We start from the raw sequence: 22529 nt of genomic DNA on the forward strand, positions 1-22529 counted from the left end.
TTTTTTTTTTAAGAGGGGGGTTTTTTTTTTTTTTTTTTTTTTTTTTTTTTTTTTTTTACTATATTCTCTCTCTTTAAAAAAAGGGAAAAAAATTCAGTGGTTTTTATGTGTTTCTAGAATTGGGCAACCATCACCAAAATCAATTTAGAGCATTTTTATCACTCCAGAAAGAAACCTCATACTCATTAGCAGTCACTGCCCATTCTCTCCTTCCCCCAGCCTTAGGCAACCACTACTCCACTTTCTATCTCTGTGGATTTGCCTATTCTGGACATTTCACATAAATGGAACCATACAGTATGTGGCCTTTTGGGTCTGGCTTCTTTCACTTAGCATCATGTTTTCAAGGTTTATGTATGTTGTTGTATGTATCAGTACTTCATTCCTTTTTATGTCTGAATAATATTACATTATATGGATGTACCACATTTTATTTATCTGTTCATCAGTTGATAAACATTTGGATTGTTTCCACTTTTTTGGCTATTACGAATAATGCACTGTGAAAATTCATGTATAAGTTTTTGTGTGGAGATATGTTTTCATTTATTTTGGGTATATATGCAGGAGTAGAATTGCTGAATCAAATGTAACTCAATATTTAACCTTTTGAGAAACTGCCAAACTGTTTCCAAAGTGGCTGCACCATTTTATATTCCTACCAGCAGTGTATGAGTGTTCCAATTTCTCTACATCCTCATCAGTGCTTGTTCTGTATCTTTTTGATTCTAGCCATCCTAGCGGGTATGAAGTTGGTATCTCATTGTCTTTGATTTGTATTTCCCTGATGTCTAATGATTTCGAGCATCTTTTCATGTGCTTGTTGGTCACTTGTTTTCTTCTTTGGGGACATGTCTATGCAGATCCTTTGCACCCCACCCCCTGTCTTTTTTTTTTTTGAAGCTGGCAGGTATGGGGATTTTTGCCTATTTTTTAATTGGGTTATCCTTTTATTGTTGAGTTGTAATAGTTTTTTTATATATATATTCTGTATACTAGTCAGATATATGATTTGCAAATATTTTCTCTCATTTTTGGGGTTGTATATTTACTTTCTTGATGGCATCATCTGAAGCACAACAATTTTTAATTTCTTTTTCTTTTTTTTTTTTTTTTTAAAAAGATGACCGGTAAGGGGATCTCAACCCTTGGCTTGGTGTTGTCAGCACCACACTCAGCCAGTGAGCAAACCAGCCATCCCTATATAGGATCCGAACCCGTGGCCTTGGTGTTATCAGCACCGCACTCTACCGAGTGAGCCACAGGCCGGCCCAACAATTTTTAATTTCAATGAAGTTCAATTTATCTATTTCTTTTGTCACTTATGCTTTGGTGTCTTATCTAAGAAGTCTTTGCCTAATCAAAATCATGAAGGTTTACTCATATGTTTCCTAAGAGGTTTATAGTTTTATAAGTTTATAGCTCTTACATTAAGTCATTGATCCATTTTAAATTAATTTTTGTATATGGTGTGAGATAGGGGTCTAACTTCATTCTTTTGCATGTGGATATCCAGTTGTCCTAGCACCATTTGTTGAAAAAATAATTCTTTCCTCCATTGAATTGTCTTGGCATCCTTGTCTGGAAAATCAATTGGCTGTAAGTGTGAGGGTTTATTTCTGAACTCTCGGTTCTGTTCCATTGATCTAAATGTCTGTCCTTGTAAAGGGCTCTTCTCGATTCGGACCTGGCAAGATAAATAGGTGAGCTCACTGGCCAGCAAAGTCACAGTATTGTGGCCCAGGGTGAGGATAAAGTGAGATGATCATGTGAAGTTCTTACCACAGTGTCTGCCTGGCATGTAATCAAGAGAGAAATAACCATGGCTGCCCTTACTATTGTTTTCTCTTCCAAACAGCAAAAAGAGTGTGTGCAATAACGAAGAAAGATGTTTGAGCTTGGGTCCTTTGGAGGCGTGGGAGTTGTGTGTGTGACTGGAACATGGGTATGTGGCAGGTGGGCACATGTGGCAAGAGACTGGGCTTTGTCCTGAGTCTGCATGGGATCCTGAGTGGTAGGAGGAGGGGACGAAGTGGTAGAGGATTCTGTGGAATAGAACATATGTCCACAGGCTGAGGTTGTGAAGCCATTTTTATATTTAGGCTTTGAGTCCAGTGACCTGTCTCTGAGCTTTTTTGTATTTGGCAGCAAAAGAAACATGCCCATCCCAGGGGCTGGGTCTGATCCCCGATGATTTGTGGGCAGATCCTGTTTTCTAGCTAGTGCTAAGGCCAGTCTGAGGTTGGCTTGGGAGGTGCTGGACATCACTCACTACTTGGGCCTCTCGCAGGAAATCCTGATTTCTGTTTTGGGGAAGTGTGCTGACAAACACATTCATGGCTCCTTTTCTGCCAGTGTCACGGGAAATTCCACACCACAAGAGTTGCTGCTTCTGGCCCTAATATCAGCACATCATCGGCATGACTCAGAATGACATTTGCCAGGCCCTGCGAATACAAGCTATTAAGCTATTTTTAGTTTTTGTTAATATTTTAAATGCATAACTGATAATAAGGAATGACTGCTTTTACCCAAACGTTAGAACCTAGACTTTCACATGAAAAGCAAAACAAAAGTTTGGATGGAGAGAAAGGTACTTCTCTCCATTTGCATATAGAGCTCATGATCATAAAGCATTTCACAGGACATTTCATAGACATTGGGATACAGAGATTAATCAGAGAAAAAATTTTCCTCCTTACTCTTTTGAGTAATAATGATAATAGCTAATACTTATAGAGTACATTGCTAAGTGCTTTCCATACAATATTAATTCATTTGCTCCCCACAAAAGCTCTATGAGGTAAGAACAATTACCCTATATGATAGAAGAGAAGACTGAGGCACAGAGAAGTTAAGAAATTCACCCGCAAAGCCGGCCCGTGGCTCACTCGGGAGAGTGCGGTGCTGATGACTCCAAGGCCACGGGTTCGGATCCTATATAGGTTTGCTCACTGGGTGAGCGTGGTGCTGACATCACCAAGCCAAGGGTTGAGATCCCCTTACCGGTCATCTTTTTAAAAAAAAAAAAAAAGAAATTCACCCACAGTCTTATGGCAAGTGTGGTAGCTAGTCTCAAAAGATCCCTCTTCTTCCTGCCACCACACTGTGAACCACGCTCCCAGTATTCATGCCCTTTTGCAATCTTCTTCCCTTCAATCTGGGTTGACCCTCTAACTCACTTTTTGGCCAGTAGAATTCAGCAGAAGTGACAGATTTCCCCAGTCTATGTCATAAGAAGCCCTGTATGCTCTGCCAAGATCTCTTGGAATGTTTGTCCTCGGGGACAAACTGCCATCTAAAAAGTCCGACTCCCCTGAGACCACCATGCTGTGAGGGAAGCCCAAGCCAGTGCCATGGAGAGGCCAAGAGGCTCAGGCAGCCTCCGTGTGTTGGGCTGGCCAGCTGTGATTTGATGAAGGAGCCATCACAGAGGACCAGCTCAGTTGAACCGTCAGGTGACTCCAGCCCCACCTGGATATGACTGTCATGACAAACTCCAAGTGAGAACCACCCAGCTGAGCCCAGACGACCCTCAGAACCACCAGAGAAAATATAAGTTGATGTTTAAGCCACTGAGTTTTAAGGTGGCTGATAACCAAAATAGCCAGTAAGTGGCTGAGTGGAAGTCAAACCAGGCAGCCTGGTTCCAGAATACATGCTGATAACAACAAGAGACATGAACACAAACCAGGGCAAAACAGTCACACAGAGAAGCCAGCACTGAGAAAGGGTACCACACAAAACAATGGAATTGACACTTTTCCCCTACAAACACCAGATCTTTTTTTTTTTTTTTTCCTTTAGCAGTATCTGATGGTATACGGGATAGATAGTACATACCGTCTGTCCTTTGGGATAGACAGTACACACTGCCCTGCATTCTCATTCAAAGGATAGTAGAAAGAGGAAGAAGGTTTTCTTACACTGAATGTCCACCTGCACCACACTCTTCTAGGTGCCCCTGGTCAATTTCTTAAACACCTACTAAGTGTCAGGGACCAAGTGCTTTAGATTCAACAGCAACAGGATAGACCCCGTGGCTGCCTTCGTGGAGCACCCACTGAAGAGAGAGGTGGAGGAGCCAAAATACAGAACAAATGAAGTGAAACAGACTTGAAGAACTGCTGTGTCCCACAGCAGGGGCTGTTCCTACTTTAGATGGGTAGGCAACAGGGTCTCTCTGAGGAGGTGGCATTTAGGCTGGACATAGAGAATGGAGGATTCTCATGGCAGAGACTTGGGGGAAGGGCTTTGCAGGAGAAGGAGCCACACTGGCAAGGCCAGAGGGTAGGTAAGACCTGGCAGGTTCGGGGAATGCTGGTGAGCAGCCAGGAAGTGGTGGGCGAGGTCAGCAGGGCCTGCTGCTGTGAGCCGTAGGCCTGGGGAAGGACAGAGGCTTCATTCTGAGAGTCACCAGAAGCCATGGAAGAGGTATCTTCTAATCTTCTCTTTATTATCGAGGATTATCATTGTGAACATCCCGGTGTTCTTGTACTGGGCAGGAACAGAACCAGCCCTTGGTGTGCTACTCAGTTTCTGTGGATTGGTTGGTTTGGTTGGTTTTCTCTGCTCTTGGACCAGGCTGTCGCTGTCATTTCTTCTTGTATCGTACCTGTTCGCAGGTCAGCCTCTCCCCTCCACTCCCCTTCTGCTCCTGAGCTGATATGGCTGTGAATGGTACACTGAAGACAGGAGTGGTGATTCCCAAGCTCCAGCCTGCAGTTATCACCGGGGGAGCTTGTTAAATGCTGCTTCCCAGCACACGGCTCAGGGCGTCGGGGGCGGCTGAGGGCTGCTGTCCAGGGGCTCTGCTGCAACGGCCCCACTGTGAGGAATCTGGGCTGGTGCCAAGCCACCACTCCTGAGCCTGCTCCTCCCATGCACCCTGCCACCCCCAAACCAAGTGAAAGAAAGGATGGTGGCAAACTTGGAAAACCTACCAAAACAGACTTGAGCTGTGTCCTGAGGCTCTGTTTCCCCCAGATGAATGCTGCCCTCTCAGAGGACAAGAGGGGGGGACTCTAGTGAGAGAAGATGGGGTGGGGGCAGCCCAGCATTGGGCTGGGCTCTGTGACTAATGAGCATCTCCCAGGGGAGGGCTTTGAAAGGGAGCAGAGCTAACTCTGCCCCACAGGGGTGACCTGTAACCAGGTGACCTCTATTGCACTAGCCTCGTGGACCTCTGACGGGAAAGGAGTCATGGACTGATGCTGCTGTCCTCAGCCTGTGCCCCCACTCCATGTAGGAGCACCCCCATCTAGACCTCTCTGGAAGGGAGGATTTTTAGGAACCCCTAATGAGAACAAAGAAGGGATTTTTTTTTAAGTTCCTCATTTATACTTTCAAATGTTTAATAACCTTCACTGGTATAATGGGAATGTTCTTGTCATACAACCTCGATCCCTACCCTAACATGTGGTAAAAGCCCTCTCCCCTCTGGTCACTGTGCACCAGTGAGGACCCCCAGACTAGAGGGAGGAGTGAGAGGTTGCAATGCAGGATTCTGGGCGGAGGAGAAGCCTTGCATGCCGAGAAACCCTGGACTGGGACGTCCTTCCACTTTCCTGGCTCTTCCACTTACCTGCTGGGTGACCTGGGCAAGTTGCTTCACCTCTTTGAGCCTCAGTTTCCCCCTATATAAAAAGGGAAGAAAAGTACTTTACCTCACAAGTTTGGATTTTGTGAGGATCCATATAATCTGCGTAAATACCTAAGTGCTCCATAGACATTAGCTCTTCTCACTAGCCGTGAAGTACAGAGATAGAGAACAAAAAGCTCTGTCCTCTGGGACACGGCGTGTGGATGGAATTCAGGCTTCATGTACTGTGGCCGGCATGGGCATCTCAACTGTCCAGCCAAGCCAGTGGACACAGAAGCCCTGAAAACAGCAGGGCTTTCAGGGCATGCGTGTTTTCCACGGAAGGAGGGAGGGAGGTGGTGAGGTGCAGGCAAGCGCCCTGTGGGCCCTGGAGGAGGCCAGTCTGAGCTCAGATCCCAGCGTGGGGCCCTGGGAGCCTGAGTTTACACTTTCATAAAGTGAGGGAATTTGAAGATAAAGTAAGATAACATGTATAAACCACTCAGCGTACAGTCGTGGTTAATAACTGGTGGTGATGGTGGTCATGGTTCATTTTATGGAACTGGGGTGGTCCCAGAATAGACAGACCAGGGCCCGCTCGGCCAGCTGCTCTGGCATTTCTCAGGAGAGAAAGGATGACAGCCGAGTCCTGACACTCACACAGACAAGGACCTTGCTCTTAAAGGGACCAAAAAAGGTGGAGGGGTATAAATTAAGTATTTGGACTTGACAGTAGAGCTATGGAAAGCCAGGAGGGTGAAGGGCTGGAGTCGGAGGAAGCTGCAAAAGGAGGAAGTGTATTCCTGTGGCTGAGGGGCCCAGCTCTTGTCACTTTTCCAATTCTTTTTGCCATAATCCTCTTTCTTGTATCTGAGGATTTTTCTCACAAGTGCCATGACACACTTTCCTCAAGAAACCTCCATCTTACCTGATTCTTTTAGTCTCTTTCTCACAACCATCTGCTATTTGAATCCAAATCATGATGCAGAACACATGGCAGACAATGTATCCAGCATTTCACCTCTCTGAGGTACGCTCTAGCAGTAACACTGTTCCATGTGTGGGTGTATGCCTGCTAGAGACAAAAAGTTCAAGTTAGAAAAAGTTAAACAGTGAAGAACGTCTGTCCCATCCACATCCCTCAGTTCATCTCCCAGAGCAAACCCTGTCCACAGTCTCTGGGGGCTCCTGCCAGGTCGTCTGCCCAGGTTCTCTCCGCTGCTCTGCACTGTGATTTTCCCACCTGCAGTAAATCTGGGCGCTTTGGAGCTGCCTCCTGTTATACCATCATAGAGATGTGCCAGAATTAATAGCTGGTATCCTTTTGACAGATGACATTAAGGCTACTCCTAACCTTTTGCTGTTACAAACAGTTCCACAGTGAATATAGACAGTTTTGCGTGTATAGTGCAAGTATATATGGTTTGCACAACAATGTAAAAATGTATCTTGAAAATTGCTAAGAGTAAATTTTAAGTGTTCTCCCCACCAAAAAAAAAGCATGTGAAGTAATGCATATGTTAATTTGCTTGATTTAGCTATTCCTCAATGCATACATATTTGAAAGCACGTTGTACATGATAAATATATACAATTTGTCAATTAAAAAATAAATGAAATAGGGATCAATTTTAAGAAATGTGCAGATGTTAACTATAAGATACATTCCTAGAAGTGGAATTGCTTAATCAAAAGGAACTATGGTCTTTTTATTGCATTAGCTGGTGCCAAAATGCCGCTCTAGAAGGTATACCTATTTACATTCCCACCATCTCATTATAATTCTAATTTTCATTTCTCATTAAGAAAAAGTTAGATGTGTAATGAATCCATAAAATATATGTAGGTACCAATCTATTTTATCACTTACTACCACAAAATATACACAAATCTATTACAAAAATTTAAAATCTATTAAAATTTATACACACAAACACAAACCGCACGTGGCATCGTTTGCAGTCAAGAGATACGTAACAAATGTAGTGATACAGTATTAAATCGTAACTGTGTAAAATAACCGAGGTACATACCTTACTACTGTAATAATTTCATAGCCACCTCCTATTGCTGTTGTAGTGAGCTCAAGTGTTGTGAGTATCCTCCTAAAATGTTGTGAAACGAATCCTCTCCACCTGAGTAGTTTGTCTCTCTAATAAATTGCATATAGCAGTAAGAAGCATTCTCTCGAGGTTCTCACATATTTTTCATCGTGTTTAGTGCAATACCATAAACCTTGAATAATGCTATGGGACCCATATGAAGTGCCTCTAGTGATGCTGGAAGTGCTCCCAAGAAACAGAGAAAAGTCATGACATTACAAGAAAAAGTTAAATTGCTTGGTATGTACCATAGATTGAAGTCTGCAGCTGTGGTTGCCACCATTTCAAGATGAATGAATCCAGCACAAGGATCTCTGTAAATGAAGAAAAGGCAATTTGTGAAGCCGTTACAAAGATGTGAGGACAATGGTCCTTGCAGTGGATTCATTTATCTAAGAATACATTATGTAGTACACATAACATACAAAATATGTATCACTCAACTTTATGTAATCGATATGTCTTTGATCAAGAGTAGGCTATCGGGCCGGCCCTGTGGCTCACTCGGGAGAGTGCGGCGCTGGGAGTGCCGAGGCCGCAGGTTCGGATCCTATATAGGGATGGCCGGTGTGCTCACAGGCTGAGCGTGGTGCTGGCGACACCACGCCAAGGGTTGTGATCCCCTTACCAGTCAAAAAAAGAAAGAAAAAAAAAAGAGTAGGCTATCAGTAGTTAAGTTGTGGGGGAGTCAAAAGTTACTTGCAGTCAACTGCGTGGAGAATCGGTGCCCCTAACCCCCATGTTTTTCAAGAGTCAACTGTATTTACTTTTCTGGAAGTATTTGACCATTTTGAAATGCTGTCGGTAACTACATGGACTTTTGTTCAGTAAAATAAGTGAGTCATTTTTTTTATAAGGAGCCCAGTGTGGACTCGTATGGTCCCCACTGACTTGATCTGTCTTTCCATGTGTGATGTAAACCCAGAAATAACTATCCGTGAGTAACAGTTTGGCTTTAGGAGTGGGCTAGCTGATAACCTAGTTGCTAGAGCTGGTTTTCATGACTGGCTGTTGTCCAAATGCTTTCAGAACACTCCTGCAACTCTGGACTGTTTAAAAGAAGAGCAGGGCGGAGTATTCAGTGTCAGAAGTTGCTTTCAATTGCTGAACCCAAAGTTGTCATCCTCTTGGCTTTAACATTAATCTTTTAAAAATTGTGGCTTAAAGAAACGTTATCATTTTGCCCTTCTGAACCATCAAATGACAGATGTATTTTCAGTGTCAAGGCCTTGTTTGTAAATGTTTGGCCTCATCACACTTGGGTGGAGTCTGTATCCCACTGGCATTTTGCCTCAAGAAAATTCAGTACAGTACAAGTAATGTTTGCCAAGCTGACTCTGTCTGATTTATAGACGTATGAGACTTTCTTGCCTGACATACACAAAGCCCACTTGAAAAATGAGGAATGGGCAGTTTCCATGTGCGTGACACTTGATTCCCAGATTCTCTTCATTCTAATATAATGTTAGAAGATTGAATTTGATGACTTTAGCATCCTTGAAAGTCTCCAATTCTGTGACCTTTCCTCTGGTAACTTCTTTCAGTACAGAGTTGTTTGGAATTGGATGACAAGTAAATTACTCCTATATTTATATTTTTTAAATATTTTATATATAAGTAAATTACCCCTATAGAAATATTCAAAAGCCTTCAAATCAGCCCATTGCTGTAGCACATGAGTCCAGTGGAAGGAACATGATAAAATGAAACTTGCTACTTGGTCACTTTATCATTTACAGTTAGTCATTTAGTATTCCCTGAAGGTTTTACATCCTTACGGTGGTACTGTAACTCTAGCAGTTTATATCTGCATTAAACAGACGCCAAGCTAAACTGATTTTCCTGAGAATTTGACTTTTTATTTCAGAGAGGCTTACTATTCAGAACTATCATATATAGCTATAATTTAAGATGTAGGAAGAATCCTTATGATCATCTGTCTTATCTTATAAATGTAGCAGCTGAGGCCCAGCAAAGTGAAATGGTTAAGTCAGGCTCCAGGACTTATAGATTTTTACCAACTTCCCCTCCAGCAAAGAGCCTAAAATGTCATATAACATTGCTGTCTTTTTCCAGGGGCTATACCTCTTTAAATAGGTCTGCTTTTTAACCTAATTTTTAATCTGAGATGGAAAATGAGATTTGAAACCCAATTTTCCCTTTCACTCGGTCACATGACCAGAAGCAGCAGAGTTCACTGGGCTAAACATCATTCACGTAGAACCTTTCTCTGTTCCTCTGTGTGTGGTGTGGTATATGCCGTGAAGTGAGGCTCTCCCTGGAGGGGCTGTGGGGTCATGTGGCCTGTCTGCCCTATTGTTATTGTCACACCATCGCCCAGAGTTAGGAGGGACAGGCTATTAAGTTAGCTTATTTATTTTATGAGGAAACAGGCACAGAAAAATTAATTTGGTCTTGGGCTAAATCCCAAAGGGAGAGGGAGTAGGAAAGGAGATAGAGGGTAAGCAGCGTAAAATCCATTCCCTGGACACATCTGGTCCTTGTTTTTATGTAAATGTTGGTATGTTTAGTGACCAAACCCCCTTCAGGCTAGGAGCAGTGAGACAGGGAGTGCTGGTAATCTCAAGGGTTTTATTGTAGCCTCATGCATTCCGTCCCTGGACACATCTGGTCCTTGTTTTTATGTAAATGTTGGTATGTTTAGTGACCAAACCCCGTTCAGGCTAGGAGCAGTGAGACAGGGAGTGCTGGTAATCTCAAGGGTTTTATTGTAGCCTCATGCATTCCGTAAGAGGTAGCCATTTCCAAATGAAAACTTTGTTTTTTGGTTTTTTTGGTTTTTATTTTTTATTTTTTTTAATTTTTATTGAATCATAATTGATTATACATATTTTGGGGGCTCAACGTTGACATACGTTGATCGTATCAATATTATTAGCATATATATTGTTGCAAATCGTACTTATTCTTTATGCCCCTCGTCCAATCTCTCCCCATCCCCCATCCCTCCCCACTTCCACCCCAACTGGAAACTTTGAGCTGAACTCACATTGTACCTCTACAAAAGGAGATGAACTCAGGGAACCTTCTGTGCAGACATGGAGACCACAGCGGCTATTCTGTCTGGGTGGTCTTGCTGGACCTCCGGACAGGGTTTAGTTAGTATCAGCCCTCCCTACACCCAGGGGGCGCCTGGACCTCCCTCACCACCACCCCTCACCCCCACAACTGTGCATCGAGTCACTGGGGAGAAGGAGAATGCCCGGCTAGAGAAGATGGGTAGGCAGGGAGGGCAGTAGGAGCAAAGCGATTCAGTCTGTGACTTATTTTCTCATCAGCTTATTGAGGGTGGTGGAATTGCAAAGATAATGCTTCACCCTCAGGGTGGTGATAGGCACACCCAGCCCAGCCTACAGCTGGAAGGTGCTGGAAATCCAGACCCTCACTAAAAACACCATTATAGAAGAAAAGGAACCACCTCCTCAATCATGTTGGCCCAGTAGCACATGGACCAATAAATAATTTTTACAATAAGCTTATTTTTCTTATTATTACAAAAATAATATGTGTTCATTGTAGAACACTTAGAAAACCACAAATCCAAAAGAAGAAAATAGAAATCACCTCTAACTCCACCCTCATGGTGTACGTATGGTGCAGAGCCATGGATGAAAGCGCAGACTCTGGGATCAGAGCCTCTGGGTTTGAACCCTGGCCCCCCGAGAAGTAGCTGTGTACTGTGAGTGAGTTTTTTAGCTTCTCTGAGTCTCTGTTTCCTCCCTTGTTAAATGGGGGTAATAACAGTGCCTACTTCATGGGCTTGTTGCAAAGATTACATGAGAGTATACTGATAATAAGCTGTCAGGACAGTGCAGGACTGTAGTGAGAGCTCAGTAAATATTGGCTGCAGTTATTTATTCTTAGCTATCATTTTGTTCTCAACCATGGTAAAACTTGCAGAAACAGCCTTTTCTAGTTGCAAAGTAAGCTCAGCCTGAAAACAATGCAAAGACTCCTTGCAGATATTTAACTGAAGTGACTGTAATTGTTAACGAAGTGACTCTTTTTGAAAACATAGTTATAATACCTGAGCGATCTCAGATATCTGATGTTTATTTTGAGATGATTTACATTCCTTATATAACAGACTTTTTTAGAATCTGATACCACATTTAAGCAACTAAGCCCTCTGTCTTGCTAAAAATCAGTTATACTTCTTCTTCAAGTCAATTCACTTGATTAAACCAAATTTATTTTATTTTATATTTTATATTATATTTTAATTTATGTTATTGTGGTAAGAACACTTAACATGAAACGACCTTCTTGACAAATGTTTAAGTGAGCAGTGCAGTATTAACTATATGCACAATGTTGTTCAGCAGATGTCCAGAACTTATTTATCTTGCGTAACTGAAAGTTTATGCCCATTTTCTCCTCCCCCTAACCCCTGGCAACCACCATTCTACTCTCTGATTCTATGAACTTGACTATTGTAGCTATCTCATGTAAGTGGAATTATGCAGTATTTGTCCTTCTGTGACTGGCTTATTTCACTCAGCATAACATCCTCAAGGTTCAGCCATGCCATCACATATTGCAGAATTTCCTTCTTTTTTAAGTCTGAATAATATTTCACCATATGTATATAACACATTTTCTTTATCCGTTCATCCACTGATGGACACTTGTATTCTTTACACATCTTGGCTATTATAAATAATGCTGCAATGAACACAGGAGTGCAGATATCTCTTCAAGATCCTGATTTCAGTTTTTGGATAGTTATCCAGAAGTGGGATTGCTGGATCATATGCCATTTTTAATTCTGGGGGGAGTAAACCAAATTTACTGAACACCTGCTGTGTTCAGTAGTAGATACTAGGTGTATAGTGGGAAACAGAATGAGGGTAGAGTCTCTGCCCTCATAGAATTTCTGTCTTATAATCACCAAATAAATATATCATTTCAGAGTAAAAGTGCTATGAAAAAAAATCATTGGTGCTATAAGAATAGAGAACCTGATTAGGTGGTGTAAAGCATCTGCAGTGGGTTTTGGGATTACAGACGTGATGAAGACTTAACCCTGCTCTCAGGCTGCTTAGGGTCTAGTCTAGTGGAGGGGCCATGCCAGGCAGGAGCACTAAGCACTGTGGCAGGGAACAGACTCCATCAGGAGGAAACAGGAAGGGAAGTGCCATGCCACTGGGTGGAGCAGGGCCTCCTGGAGAGAAGTGTCTCAAAGGGATGGGTAGTTGGAGATGAAAAAGAGGGAAGGCATTCCAGGCAGAAGGAGAATTCTGGGCAAAGGTGTAGAGAAAGGAAATTGCAGGATGCTTTTGGAGAACAGCAAAGAGCCTAGTATAGTTTGTGGGGTGCGGAGGGTGGGACTTTAGTCAGAGACTGACAGAAGGTTGGAGAGGTGAGGCAGAGGCTAGTCATGGAGAATTTGTTCTGTACACGTGTATTCTAGAAGTAATCAAGGACACTCACAATTTTGGAGATTATTTGGGCTCTAAGAAGGGATGGGGGTTCTTTGAGAGCCGGATTGGAGAAGAAGGAGCCTGGGGACAGGAGGAGCAGTGGGGGCACCGCAAGCACTCTCTCCGTGCCCACCTCATGCTGGACTCTCACTGGACTAGGTGCCAGGAGACCTTGGGATTATTCAAATAAATCAACCTAGGAAGTGCTAGGGGTAGGAGTCTGAATGCCCCAGCCTGGAAAAGAAGCTCCAGAAGGGGCAGGGCAGCATCTTGGGTGGTGTCTAGCTGGGCAAGTAGCCCTGCTCAACCCAAGAGTGAGGGGACAGACGTGGGCAGGGAGGACCTGGCCCTGGTTCTAGCTAGCCTCCATTGTCTTGCATCCTTTTATGGACACACATCTTGTTTAAAACTCATGTAATTAGAAACTTGGCTCTGGGAAGAAATTTCGGCATTTCTCTTCTCTTGTTCTATTAAAAATAGACTGCCAAATTTGCTTCCTTAGGGACCCCTGCCTTGTATTTACCTGAGCCAGGGAGCAATTTTCTAATCCCAGATGCCATTTCCTGGTGGGTCTTTCTTCGGCCGGGATGGAGCACACAGTTTCCACGGAGGCTGCGACGGGAAGCCCCTGATTGGGTGGAAGGGGCCCCTTCCTTCCTGCCCCCTCCCTTTGTTCCCAGAACGGGGAGCCAGCAGTGCCAAGGTGGGATCTTCCAAAGGACAAATTTTCTTTCCCGGCTCTCAAAGCTTGATATAGCTTTTCGGTCCTTTTGCAAAGATAGAAACTATATTTTTAAATAGCTAGACTGATTACATCTCTTTTTTGTTCCAGAATAATAAAAGTTCCACTGGAGGTCTTAACAAAATTTCTATAATTGAATGAATAAATGTTAAAAATATATTGAGCACCCTGGGGATGGTTCTATAATTATGTTCACCCCTACGTCCTCCGCAGGCAGACCTGCGTGCTGACCACACATGTGCATGCTGGCACGAGCGCACACAGGCACAGGCCCAGGTCTGTACGTGCCCCGGCCGTGCCGCCTTCTGCCTGGCTGGAACCGATTCTCATGAACTCGGAGCATTCTTGCCCCTAATCTGTCACCAGGAGAAACTCTCTTATCACCTTGGCCAGAAGGCAGGATGCTTGTGAAATTACACAGCCCTCAAATTTCCAGCGGGCAGGCGAGTCAAATTTCATATTAGCCTTCGAATGGTTCGTAAGACTGATTTTCGACTGAAGTATAGGGCTCGCACTTTAGCTACATTCAACTACATATACAGCCAGATTAGTTACATAGTCCCCTTGAAGATCAAATTTCAGCTTCCTGAGTCAGTCAGCAATTTTGTGAAGATGTGTATCTTTAAACAAGTTTAGCAGCCTTATGTTTTTTCTTTCTTTCCTTATTTCTTTATTTTTACTTTTTAAGTCAGTAACTTTTTTTTTTTTTTTCCTTTTTGTCTTTTTTCCGTGTCCGGCAACGGATCGCAACCCTCAGTGTCACCCCCGTACCGGACCGGGACCGGCAACGGGATCGCAACCCATGGTGTTGCTCCCGCGCCTCGCTCAGCCAGTGAGCGGGAACCGGTCTGTATGTGGGATCCGAACCCTCGGCGGGAGCGCCACCACACTCCCAAGCGGCGCACTACAGCAGTGCGCCACCGGGCCGGCCCAAAGTCAGTAACTTTTTAAGTTATTGAAGTATAGCATATAAGAAGATTGATCTATTTTAATTGTACAGTTTGGTGAGTTTTGACAGATTTGTAGATTCGTGTGACCACTGCCATCATCAAGATATAGAAACTTTCCATCACCCTGAGTTTGCTCTTTGTTCATGCCACTAAACAGTTAGCCCCCAGCCCCACCCCTAGCCACAGGCAACCACTGGTCTGCTTTCTATTGCTGTAGCTTAGCTTTGCCTGTTCTAGAATTTAACATAAGTAGAATCGTATAGTATGTCCTCTTTGGTGTCTGGCTTCTTTCACTCAGCATGTTTCTGAGATTCATTCATGTCGTTGCATAGTTCAATCCTTTTAGTCTTTTTTATTTCTGAGTTGTAGTCACTGTACAAATGTACCACAGGGTATCCATTTGCCCTGTTGAGGGACAGTTGGATATTTTCCAATTTGGGACTATTATAGATAAAGGTAGCAGCCTTAGTTTTATAGAAGTTTTATACCTTCAGTGACAGTTCCAAGCATGTGTTAGGCATTTGATAATTATTAATCAATTTTTTATTTTTGTATTTGAAGTATCTTGTTAATTTCGAAGAAAACATTCAGTGTACATCCAATTTCCAGAGAAACATGTTGCAATAGATTGTTTAAAGCCAGTTCTGAACACATTTTCCACAGAAAACATTCACTCCTTCAGGAAGCATTTGCTGAGACCTGCTCTTGGTCAGCCCTGCTCTGGTGCCATAGAGAGCAGGGTAAGAAGGGCCCCTGCCCTGATGCGTTCACGGCCCAGTCGGGGAGACACACATGCAAACTAACAAGGCACAGTTCTCCGGGGGGAGTTATAAGGCCCCTGGGGGACCCAGGAAAGCAGGGGCAGCTTCTCACGGGACACAGAGTTTGGTCTCAAAGGCTGAGTCTGAGCTGTTGTGTTTCTGCTCAGCAGTGGGTGCTGGCTGGATACATGTTTAACCGGGCTATCTATAAGAACTGAACAGTGCGTGTCCAGACCAAAGACAGTCAACTCAAAATTTTAAAAACATTGAGTAGATCGAACAAAACAGCAACTGAACACCACATTCAGTCTGAGCGCCATTTTTTCAACCTTTTTTTTGGTGGCAGCTTTCACAGGCCTACTTAGCATAGCATGGCTGACTTTTAGTCACAAGGAAACCTGACTACCCTCTGTAACAGAATATTTGGGAAAATTCATCATTCTCATCATACTGGGTAGAGATGTGTGCGCTGAGTTATCCCAGCCAGCATGGGTATACACAGGACTTCCCTAAGCTAGGGCGTGTCTGTGATTAGAATCATAGATTTATTTTAGAAGTAGCCAGGACCCTTAAGGCCAACTGGTAGAATTCCATCCATTTCACAAGCAAGAAAAGGAAGGCCATTGGGCTTTTGTGAATCCACTGCTCTATTTATAAAATATGAGCCATTTTTGCTCATTTGGTATCTTCAGGTATCTATTTTCTGAGCACTGATTCTCTCACTTGGCTCAAGCATCCATGCATGGCTGCCTTTACCCTAATTAATTTTGTTTCTTTCCATGGCTGCAGACAATGCTTCTCACCAGCCAAATGTCCTTCAGCAAAATTTATTGCACACCCACTGCACACCAGGCACTGAATACAAAGACATTTAAAATAATCAGTAGATAACATTTTGGACAGTATTCTAGGTGCCAAGACAATTCTAAATGCTTCACATATATTAACTCCACAGCCCCATGAGGTGTGTGGATACTATTATTAACCCTATTTTACAGATGAGGAAGTGAGGCACAGAGAGGTTAAGTCATTTGCCCAAGGTCACGGAACTAGTAGGTGATGGAGTCAGGATTAGATCCCAGGCAGTCTGGGTCCAAAGTCCACACTGTCCACCACTATCTTGTATGACCATTAGGAAGACATGTTCCCTGAGGTTAAAGAATTTATAATCTAATGAGAAAGGCCAGTTCATCCATCTGATTTTAGTACACTGTGCCGTGGTGCCAAAGAAGCACAGGCAAGGACTCCAGGAGCTCAAAGAGGGAGCGATTGGGTCCACCTATGGTGAGGGAGGGGGAAAGAATAATATCTTATATTGACTGAAAGTCGACTAAGTCTCAACACTGTTGAGCACATTAAAAGCATTTCCTCATGTAACCACCTACCAACCTAATTTTACAGATGAGAAAATTGGGGCTTAAAGTTAAGTAACATGTAACCTTATCAGGGTTAATCTAGGTGTTTTGAAGATTGAATAGGATTTGCGCTAGATATCTAGGTTCTAGACCTTAGGGGAAAGGTTTCTCAGGGCCACAGCCCAGCATAAGCAGAGGCAGGAGAGCTTTGGTGGATTTTAAAACCCATCTTCATATAAGCATATTTAAATTCTGTATTTTGTCAATTGTATGATGCTCCATTTAACTATCTTTTGGTACTTTTGGAATAAAAGGAAACTACTTTAAGTGTGTTTGTTTTGTTTTGTTTTACTAACCAACAAGAGCATAGACATATCTGTGCAATACCATGCCTTGGCATTAGTCTGGGCAGTGGTCCTCAAACTTTACCATGCATCACAGTCATCTGGAGATCTTATAAATGTAGGTCACCAAGCACAGCCCCAGGGATTCTGATTCTGTGGTTCTAGGGAGGAGCTGGAAGTCTAAATTTTAGCAAGCCCCTTATTTGATTCTAATGCAAGATCATACTTTAAGAATCAGTGGTCTCTAGGTCCTTCTGAGTCACATTTTTCTTTAACAGGCAGTCTAAATAACATATTATTGAAAGTTAGATCAGCTAGGATTTTGGTAGAAGAGTAATTGGTGCCTGAGTTCTTTGAGATATAAGAATTATGTTCTTTGTGAATAAGTATTCATTCTTAAAAAGGAAGGAAATTCTGGCACATAGTGCAACATGGATGAACCTTGAAGATGTCATGCTAAGTGAAATAAGCCAGTCACAAAAGCACAAATTCTGTATGATTCCACTTATATGAAGTACCTAGAGTAGTCAAAATCATAGAAACAGAAGTAGTTCTGTCTTGCTCTGATTGCCAGGGGCTGGGGAGAGGAGGGGATAGACAATTATTGTTTAATGGGTTCAGAGTTTCAGTTGGGGAAGATGAAAAATTCTGGGGATAGATGGTGGTGATGGTTGCACAACAATATGAATGTATTGCTACTGAACTATACACTTAAAATTATTAAAATGGTAAAATAATAATAATAATAACTGGATGTATGGGAAAAAACATTGAGCGAACCAGCCTCTCACAGCTTTGATAATCTTCTGTCTTGAGACACTGGGTGATTTCTTCTCCTTTGATTACATTGCCTGATGTGTGACAAGTAGTTCTTTTACACCTGCTCAATGACAAAGTAAGCACAGCTCTACCTACCTGTTCTTTGTCCACTTTATTAAGCTCTCACTGTTGCTTTAAAGCACGAAAGTGCACACACGCAGCCACTCCTCCGATAGTAAGTATTGGCATCACTTGTAGTAAATGTACAGCTGGCAGCTGTGTTCCCATTAATTTTTATCTCACTATAGCATTAGAATGGAATCTTTTAAAAAGATATTTAAGTTAACTTTTAGTAACCCAAATTTAAGTTAAACTTTAAATACATGAGTTCCTACCAAGGTCAACCACTCAGCCCAGGCAGCTCCAGGAGAAAGAGATGCCGAGTGTGCATGGCTGACTTGGTACTAGCACAGGTGATGATGGCCGTGTTTCAGCTTCTCTGCCTGGGGGTGGTGAGTTTCTTTTGGCACTGACAATAGGAGGCATTCAGAGATATTAAAATGTGGGAAAATTTTGTTTACCAGTCATGGTTCTTGGTAGCAAACCAAAGAAGCTGATTCTGGCTAATTTAAGCAGGAATTCTTTGGAGGATCAGGTCATTCACACAATTAATAGGAAGGTTGGAGAATGAGGCTCAGAAAAGTGTTGGGAAGTCACCACGAATGGACTCTCAACTCAGCCCCCACCACCACAAATTCTTATTTTCCCTGTATCTTCGCATCATTCCCTTAAGGTTCAACACTCCACTCTGGTTGAAGGAGATGAACGTCTAAGTTTAGATCACCTACCTGTACCCCACCCTGCTAAGGAATGGGGCAAGGGACTATCTGCCGCACCTTCAGCTTCTATGGCCCATGAGGGCCATCCTCCCTAAACAGAAAGGGTCTTCAGCAAAGAGCAACTCATGCCCACTCCAGTGTGCACCCCAGTTTCTTTAATCTGTTTCCGAACCTTTAGCTACCCTGTTCTTGTCACAAGTGAGACCAAAAGAGCGTGGTTGGGTCAGAGTAATAAGTCAATCATCCTTATTGGAAAAGCAAGTCCCCAGGCAGGTCCTCCGTGGGTGGTTCCAAAGCATCTTCCCAGCAACTAGGAACATCGAGTTCATTCATCTAAGGATCTACAACCTGCAGTCTGTGATCTGGGGCTGTCTGGTACACAAATCAGTCTCAAATGACAGTAGCACTTACTGTTACTTTGGGAGGTAGTTTGTTCTGGCCTTGCAGGGACAAAACTCAGAGTGAAATCTTGACTTTAAATCTTATATACTATGTGACCCATTCAATAGGTCTTTGATTTTCCTCTGAGCTAAACCAGCTGCAGATACTGATGAAAGTAAACTCTGGCCCACATTCTGAGAACTACCTTTATCCTCCTTGTGCACAGTGAAACAGAATAGAGAAGTGAAAAGCATGAACTGGAAGTATGCATGCATGGTGGCATAAACACCACATTTAGGGCAGTGGTTTCCCCTGGGGAGGGAGGGAGGAAAGGGCTCTGGGAGGAGACCACAGGGGACTTCAGCATTTCTCAATGTTTTGTTTTCTTTATTAAAAATGTATCCGGATCCAGCTTGTTCTTTCAACTACTCCTCTCCCCTGTTCTTCAAATGCATGGAAACTTTAGTCTGTGGACCCCCTTTATTTTTGTCTAATAGATCATTCTCTAGATAATTCTCATCTACCTTAGATCCCACACTCCCTCCATCCACAAAGCCAACCACTATCCTACAATTGATGTTAACGTTTTTGTATTTGTGCTATATCCATAGATTGTTCAGTTTCAATGTATTTTAAATTTTTCATGAATGTTATCAAGCTGTACATATCCTTTTGAAACTGATTTTTAAACACCAAGTATAAGGTTCATATACCAGCCACCAGCCAAAAAAACAAAAAAAAGAAACTGACTTTTTACTCAATTTTCAGGGGGACATTTACCTTTGTTGACATGCAAAGACCTAGTTCATTCTCATGACTGTATGGTATTTTATCTAAATAAGCTACATTTGATTTTTAAAAACATCTGAAGAAAACAAGGCGAAGTGTCAAAATTTATTAAGTTAGTGTTAGGTACATCAGCATTCTTTTTTTTTTTTTTTAAAGATGACCGGTAAGGGGATCTTAACCCTTGACTTGGTGTTGTCAGCACCACGCTCACCCAGTGAGCTAACTGGCCATCCCTATATGGGATCTGAACCTGTGGCCTTGGTGTTATCAGCACCACACTCTCCCGAGTGAGCCACGGGCCGGCCCCAGCATTCATTATTTATTCTCTAGACTTGTATATGTGTTTGAAAGTTTTCAGAATCTGAAAGTAGAGGGGCGACCACTAGAGTGGGAGTCATGGAAGTTGACATCTCAGCACTAGCTGGGCTAGACTGAGACCTGATTCTACAGCTGATCAGACTGAAATTAAAAATAAACTTTGTGGGATTGGCCCACTCTTGTTTGCTTTTCATGGGAATCTGCCTCCTGGGGGAAATGCCTGAAAGTCTTGACCTCAGGCTGAAGAGTGTTTATTTAGCTGTATGATTTGGAGTGTTCTGGTAGGTGGCCAAAGCAAGCCAAACAATTTGTTGTGGGCCTGGCCATTTTAAAAAAAGAAATTGGCAAGAAATCATTTCACAGAATGGCTGTGATTCACAATTTTTAAAAATATTTATAACATACTTAAGCTATAAATAGTCCAAATGATAAATATTGGTCACAACTTTGGCCAGGTCAACCTTTGACCTCCTCAACACTCTACAAACTTGGGGTAAGAGAAGGCAATTCTTCTTCTGCTTACTGGACACCCTGTGAGACTTAGTGGCAGGTTCTCTTCCTTCTCCATCTCTGGTGCTTTCAGAAAAGTGAGACTTTGAAAGAAGGGAGAGCTTTTGGGCCAGCCCAGTGGCGCACTGCTACAGTGCGCCGCTTGGGAAGCGCGGCGGCGCTCCCGCCGAGGGTTCGAATCCCACATACAGACCGGCCGCTCACTGGCTGAGCGAGGAGCGGGGGCAACACCGAGGGTTGCGATCCTGTTGCCGGTCCCAGTCCGGTACGGGCGCGACACTGAGGGTTGCGATCCGTTGCCAGTCACGAAAAAGGACAAAAAGACAAAAAAAAAAAAAAAAAGAAAGAAGGGAGAGCTTTTGACCCAAGGCCTGTGGTTTTACAGAGCCATAGGTCATTTTGCCATTAATCAATTTTGCCATGGATCAAAAGGACTGTACCAGGTGAAATAAGAGACTCCTGAGAAGCAAATGAAATTACAGATGTGGAAGTTAGCAATGCTCAAAGTGACCACAAGCATCATTCTATTCCCTCCTCCCAGGGAAGGGCTCCCCAGATTCCCAGCATTTACCAGATGCATCCAGCCCAGCGTGGCCCACTTGAAATGATCCGATGCCCCCACTGACATGTCCTGCTTTTCACCCAGGATATGACTTCTGCCAGGTCCTACAGTGGTTTGCTGAGAGGGTCGACAGAATCATCCTGCTCTTCGATGCCCACAAACTGGATATCTCAGACGAGTTCTCGGAGGCCATCAAGGCCTTCCGGGGCCAGGATGACAAGATCCGCGTGGTGCTGAACAAGGCCGACCAAGTGGACACGCAGCAGCTGATGCGGGTCTACGGGGCCCTCATGTGGTCCCTGGGCAAGGTCATCAACACACCCGAGGTGCTGCGCGTCTACATTGGCTCCTTCTGGGCACAGCCCCTGCAGAACACGGACAACCGCCGGCTCTTTGAGGCCGAGGCCCAGGACCTCTTCAGAGACATCCAGAGCCTTCCCCAGAAGGCGGCGGTGCGCAAACTCAACGACCTCATCAAGCGAGCGAGGCTGGCCAAGGTAAACTGGGAGGTGCCCTGGGTGGCAGCCCTGGGCCACAAGCTGTGCTTTCTCCTTTGCCGAGGGAAGGTGGGTGGGGCAGGCTCCATTCCAGAAGCCTTAAGGAGTGGAACAGAGATAGGTTAAAAATACAGCTTCAAGATCAGCCAGCCCTGTTTCCATTCCAGCTCCTGACTCTGTGCTCTCAGGCAAATGGCTTAACCTTTCCAAACCTGTTTTCTAATCTGTAAAATGGAGTTAATAAGAGTACTTCATAGGCCACTTATGAGGTTACAGTGTGACAAAGCATGTGGCCTTGTGCCTGGTGCATAGGGAGGGATCAAGTCAACGCACTTGCTGTGTGGAAGCTGTTACGATGTTAGGACCCTGGAATATAACCAGTGGACCTGAGAGAGGTGGTGTTGGTGGGACCAACAGGGTGCTAAGAAGCCACCAGTAGTCACCACGTACTTAAGGCAGAGAACCCAGTGTCACTTCCTGGACCCAGAGGAGTCCTAGAGGGAAGGTTGGTTCAGCCTATCCTGCAGAGTGTGTTGGTGTAGGGTTGTGCCCTGTCCCCACTCTGGGTTGTAGCCTGTGAGTGTGCACACTGTGG

The 22529-nt window shown here is 43.7% G+C and overlaps 1 protein-coding gene across 2 annotated transcripts in view; it reads left to right on the forward strand.

The window, feature by feature from the left end:
• Positions 1 to 22529, forward strand: part of EHD4 (EH-domain containing 4) — a 75983-nt gene that overhangs the window by 35844 nt on the left and 17610 nt on the right. For both annotated transcript variants that reach the window (XM_008587455.1, XM_008587447.1), the window contains exon 4: positions 21522 to 21934. In XM_008587455.1, the coding sequence (XP_008585677.1) occupies positions 21522 to 21934 (413 nt within the window). The remainder of the gene's footprint in view (positions 1 to 21521; positions 21935 to 22529) is intronic.

Source organism: Galeopterus variegatus, unplaced genomic scaffold (assembly GCF_000696425.1).
Source record: "Galeopterus variegatus unplaced genomic scaffold, G_variegatus-3.0.2 Scaffold119, whole genome shotgun sequence".
Lineage (NCBI taxonomy): Eukaryota > Metazoa > Chordata > Mammalia > Dermoptera > Cynocephalidae > Galeopterus > Galeopterus variegatus.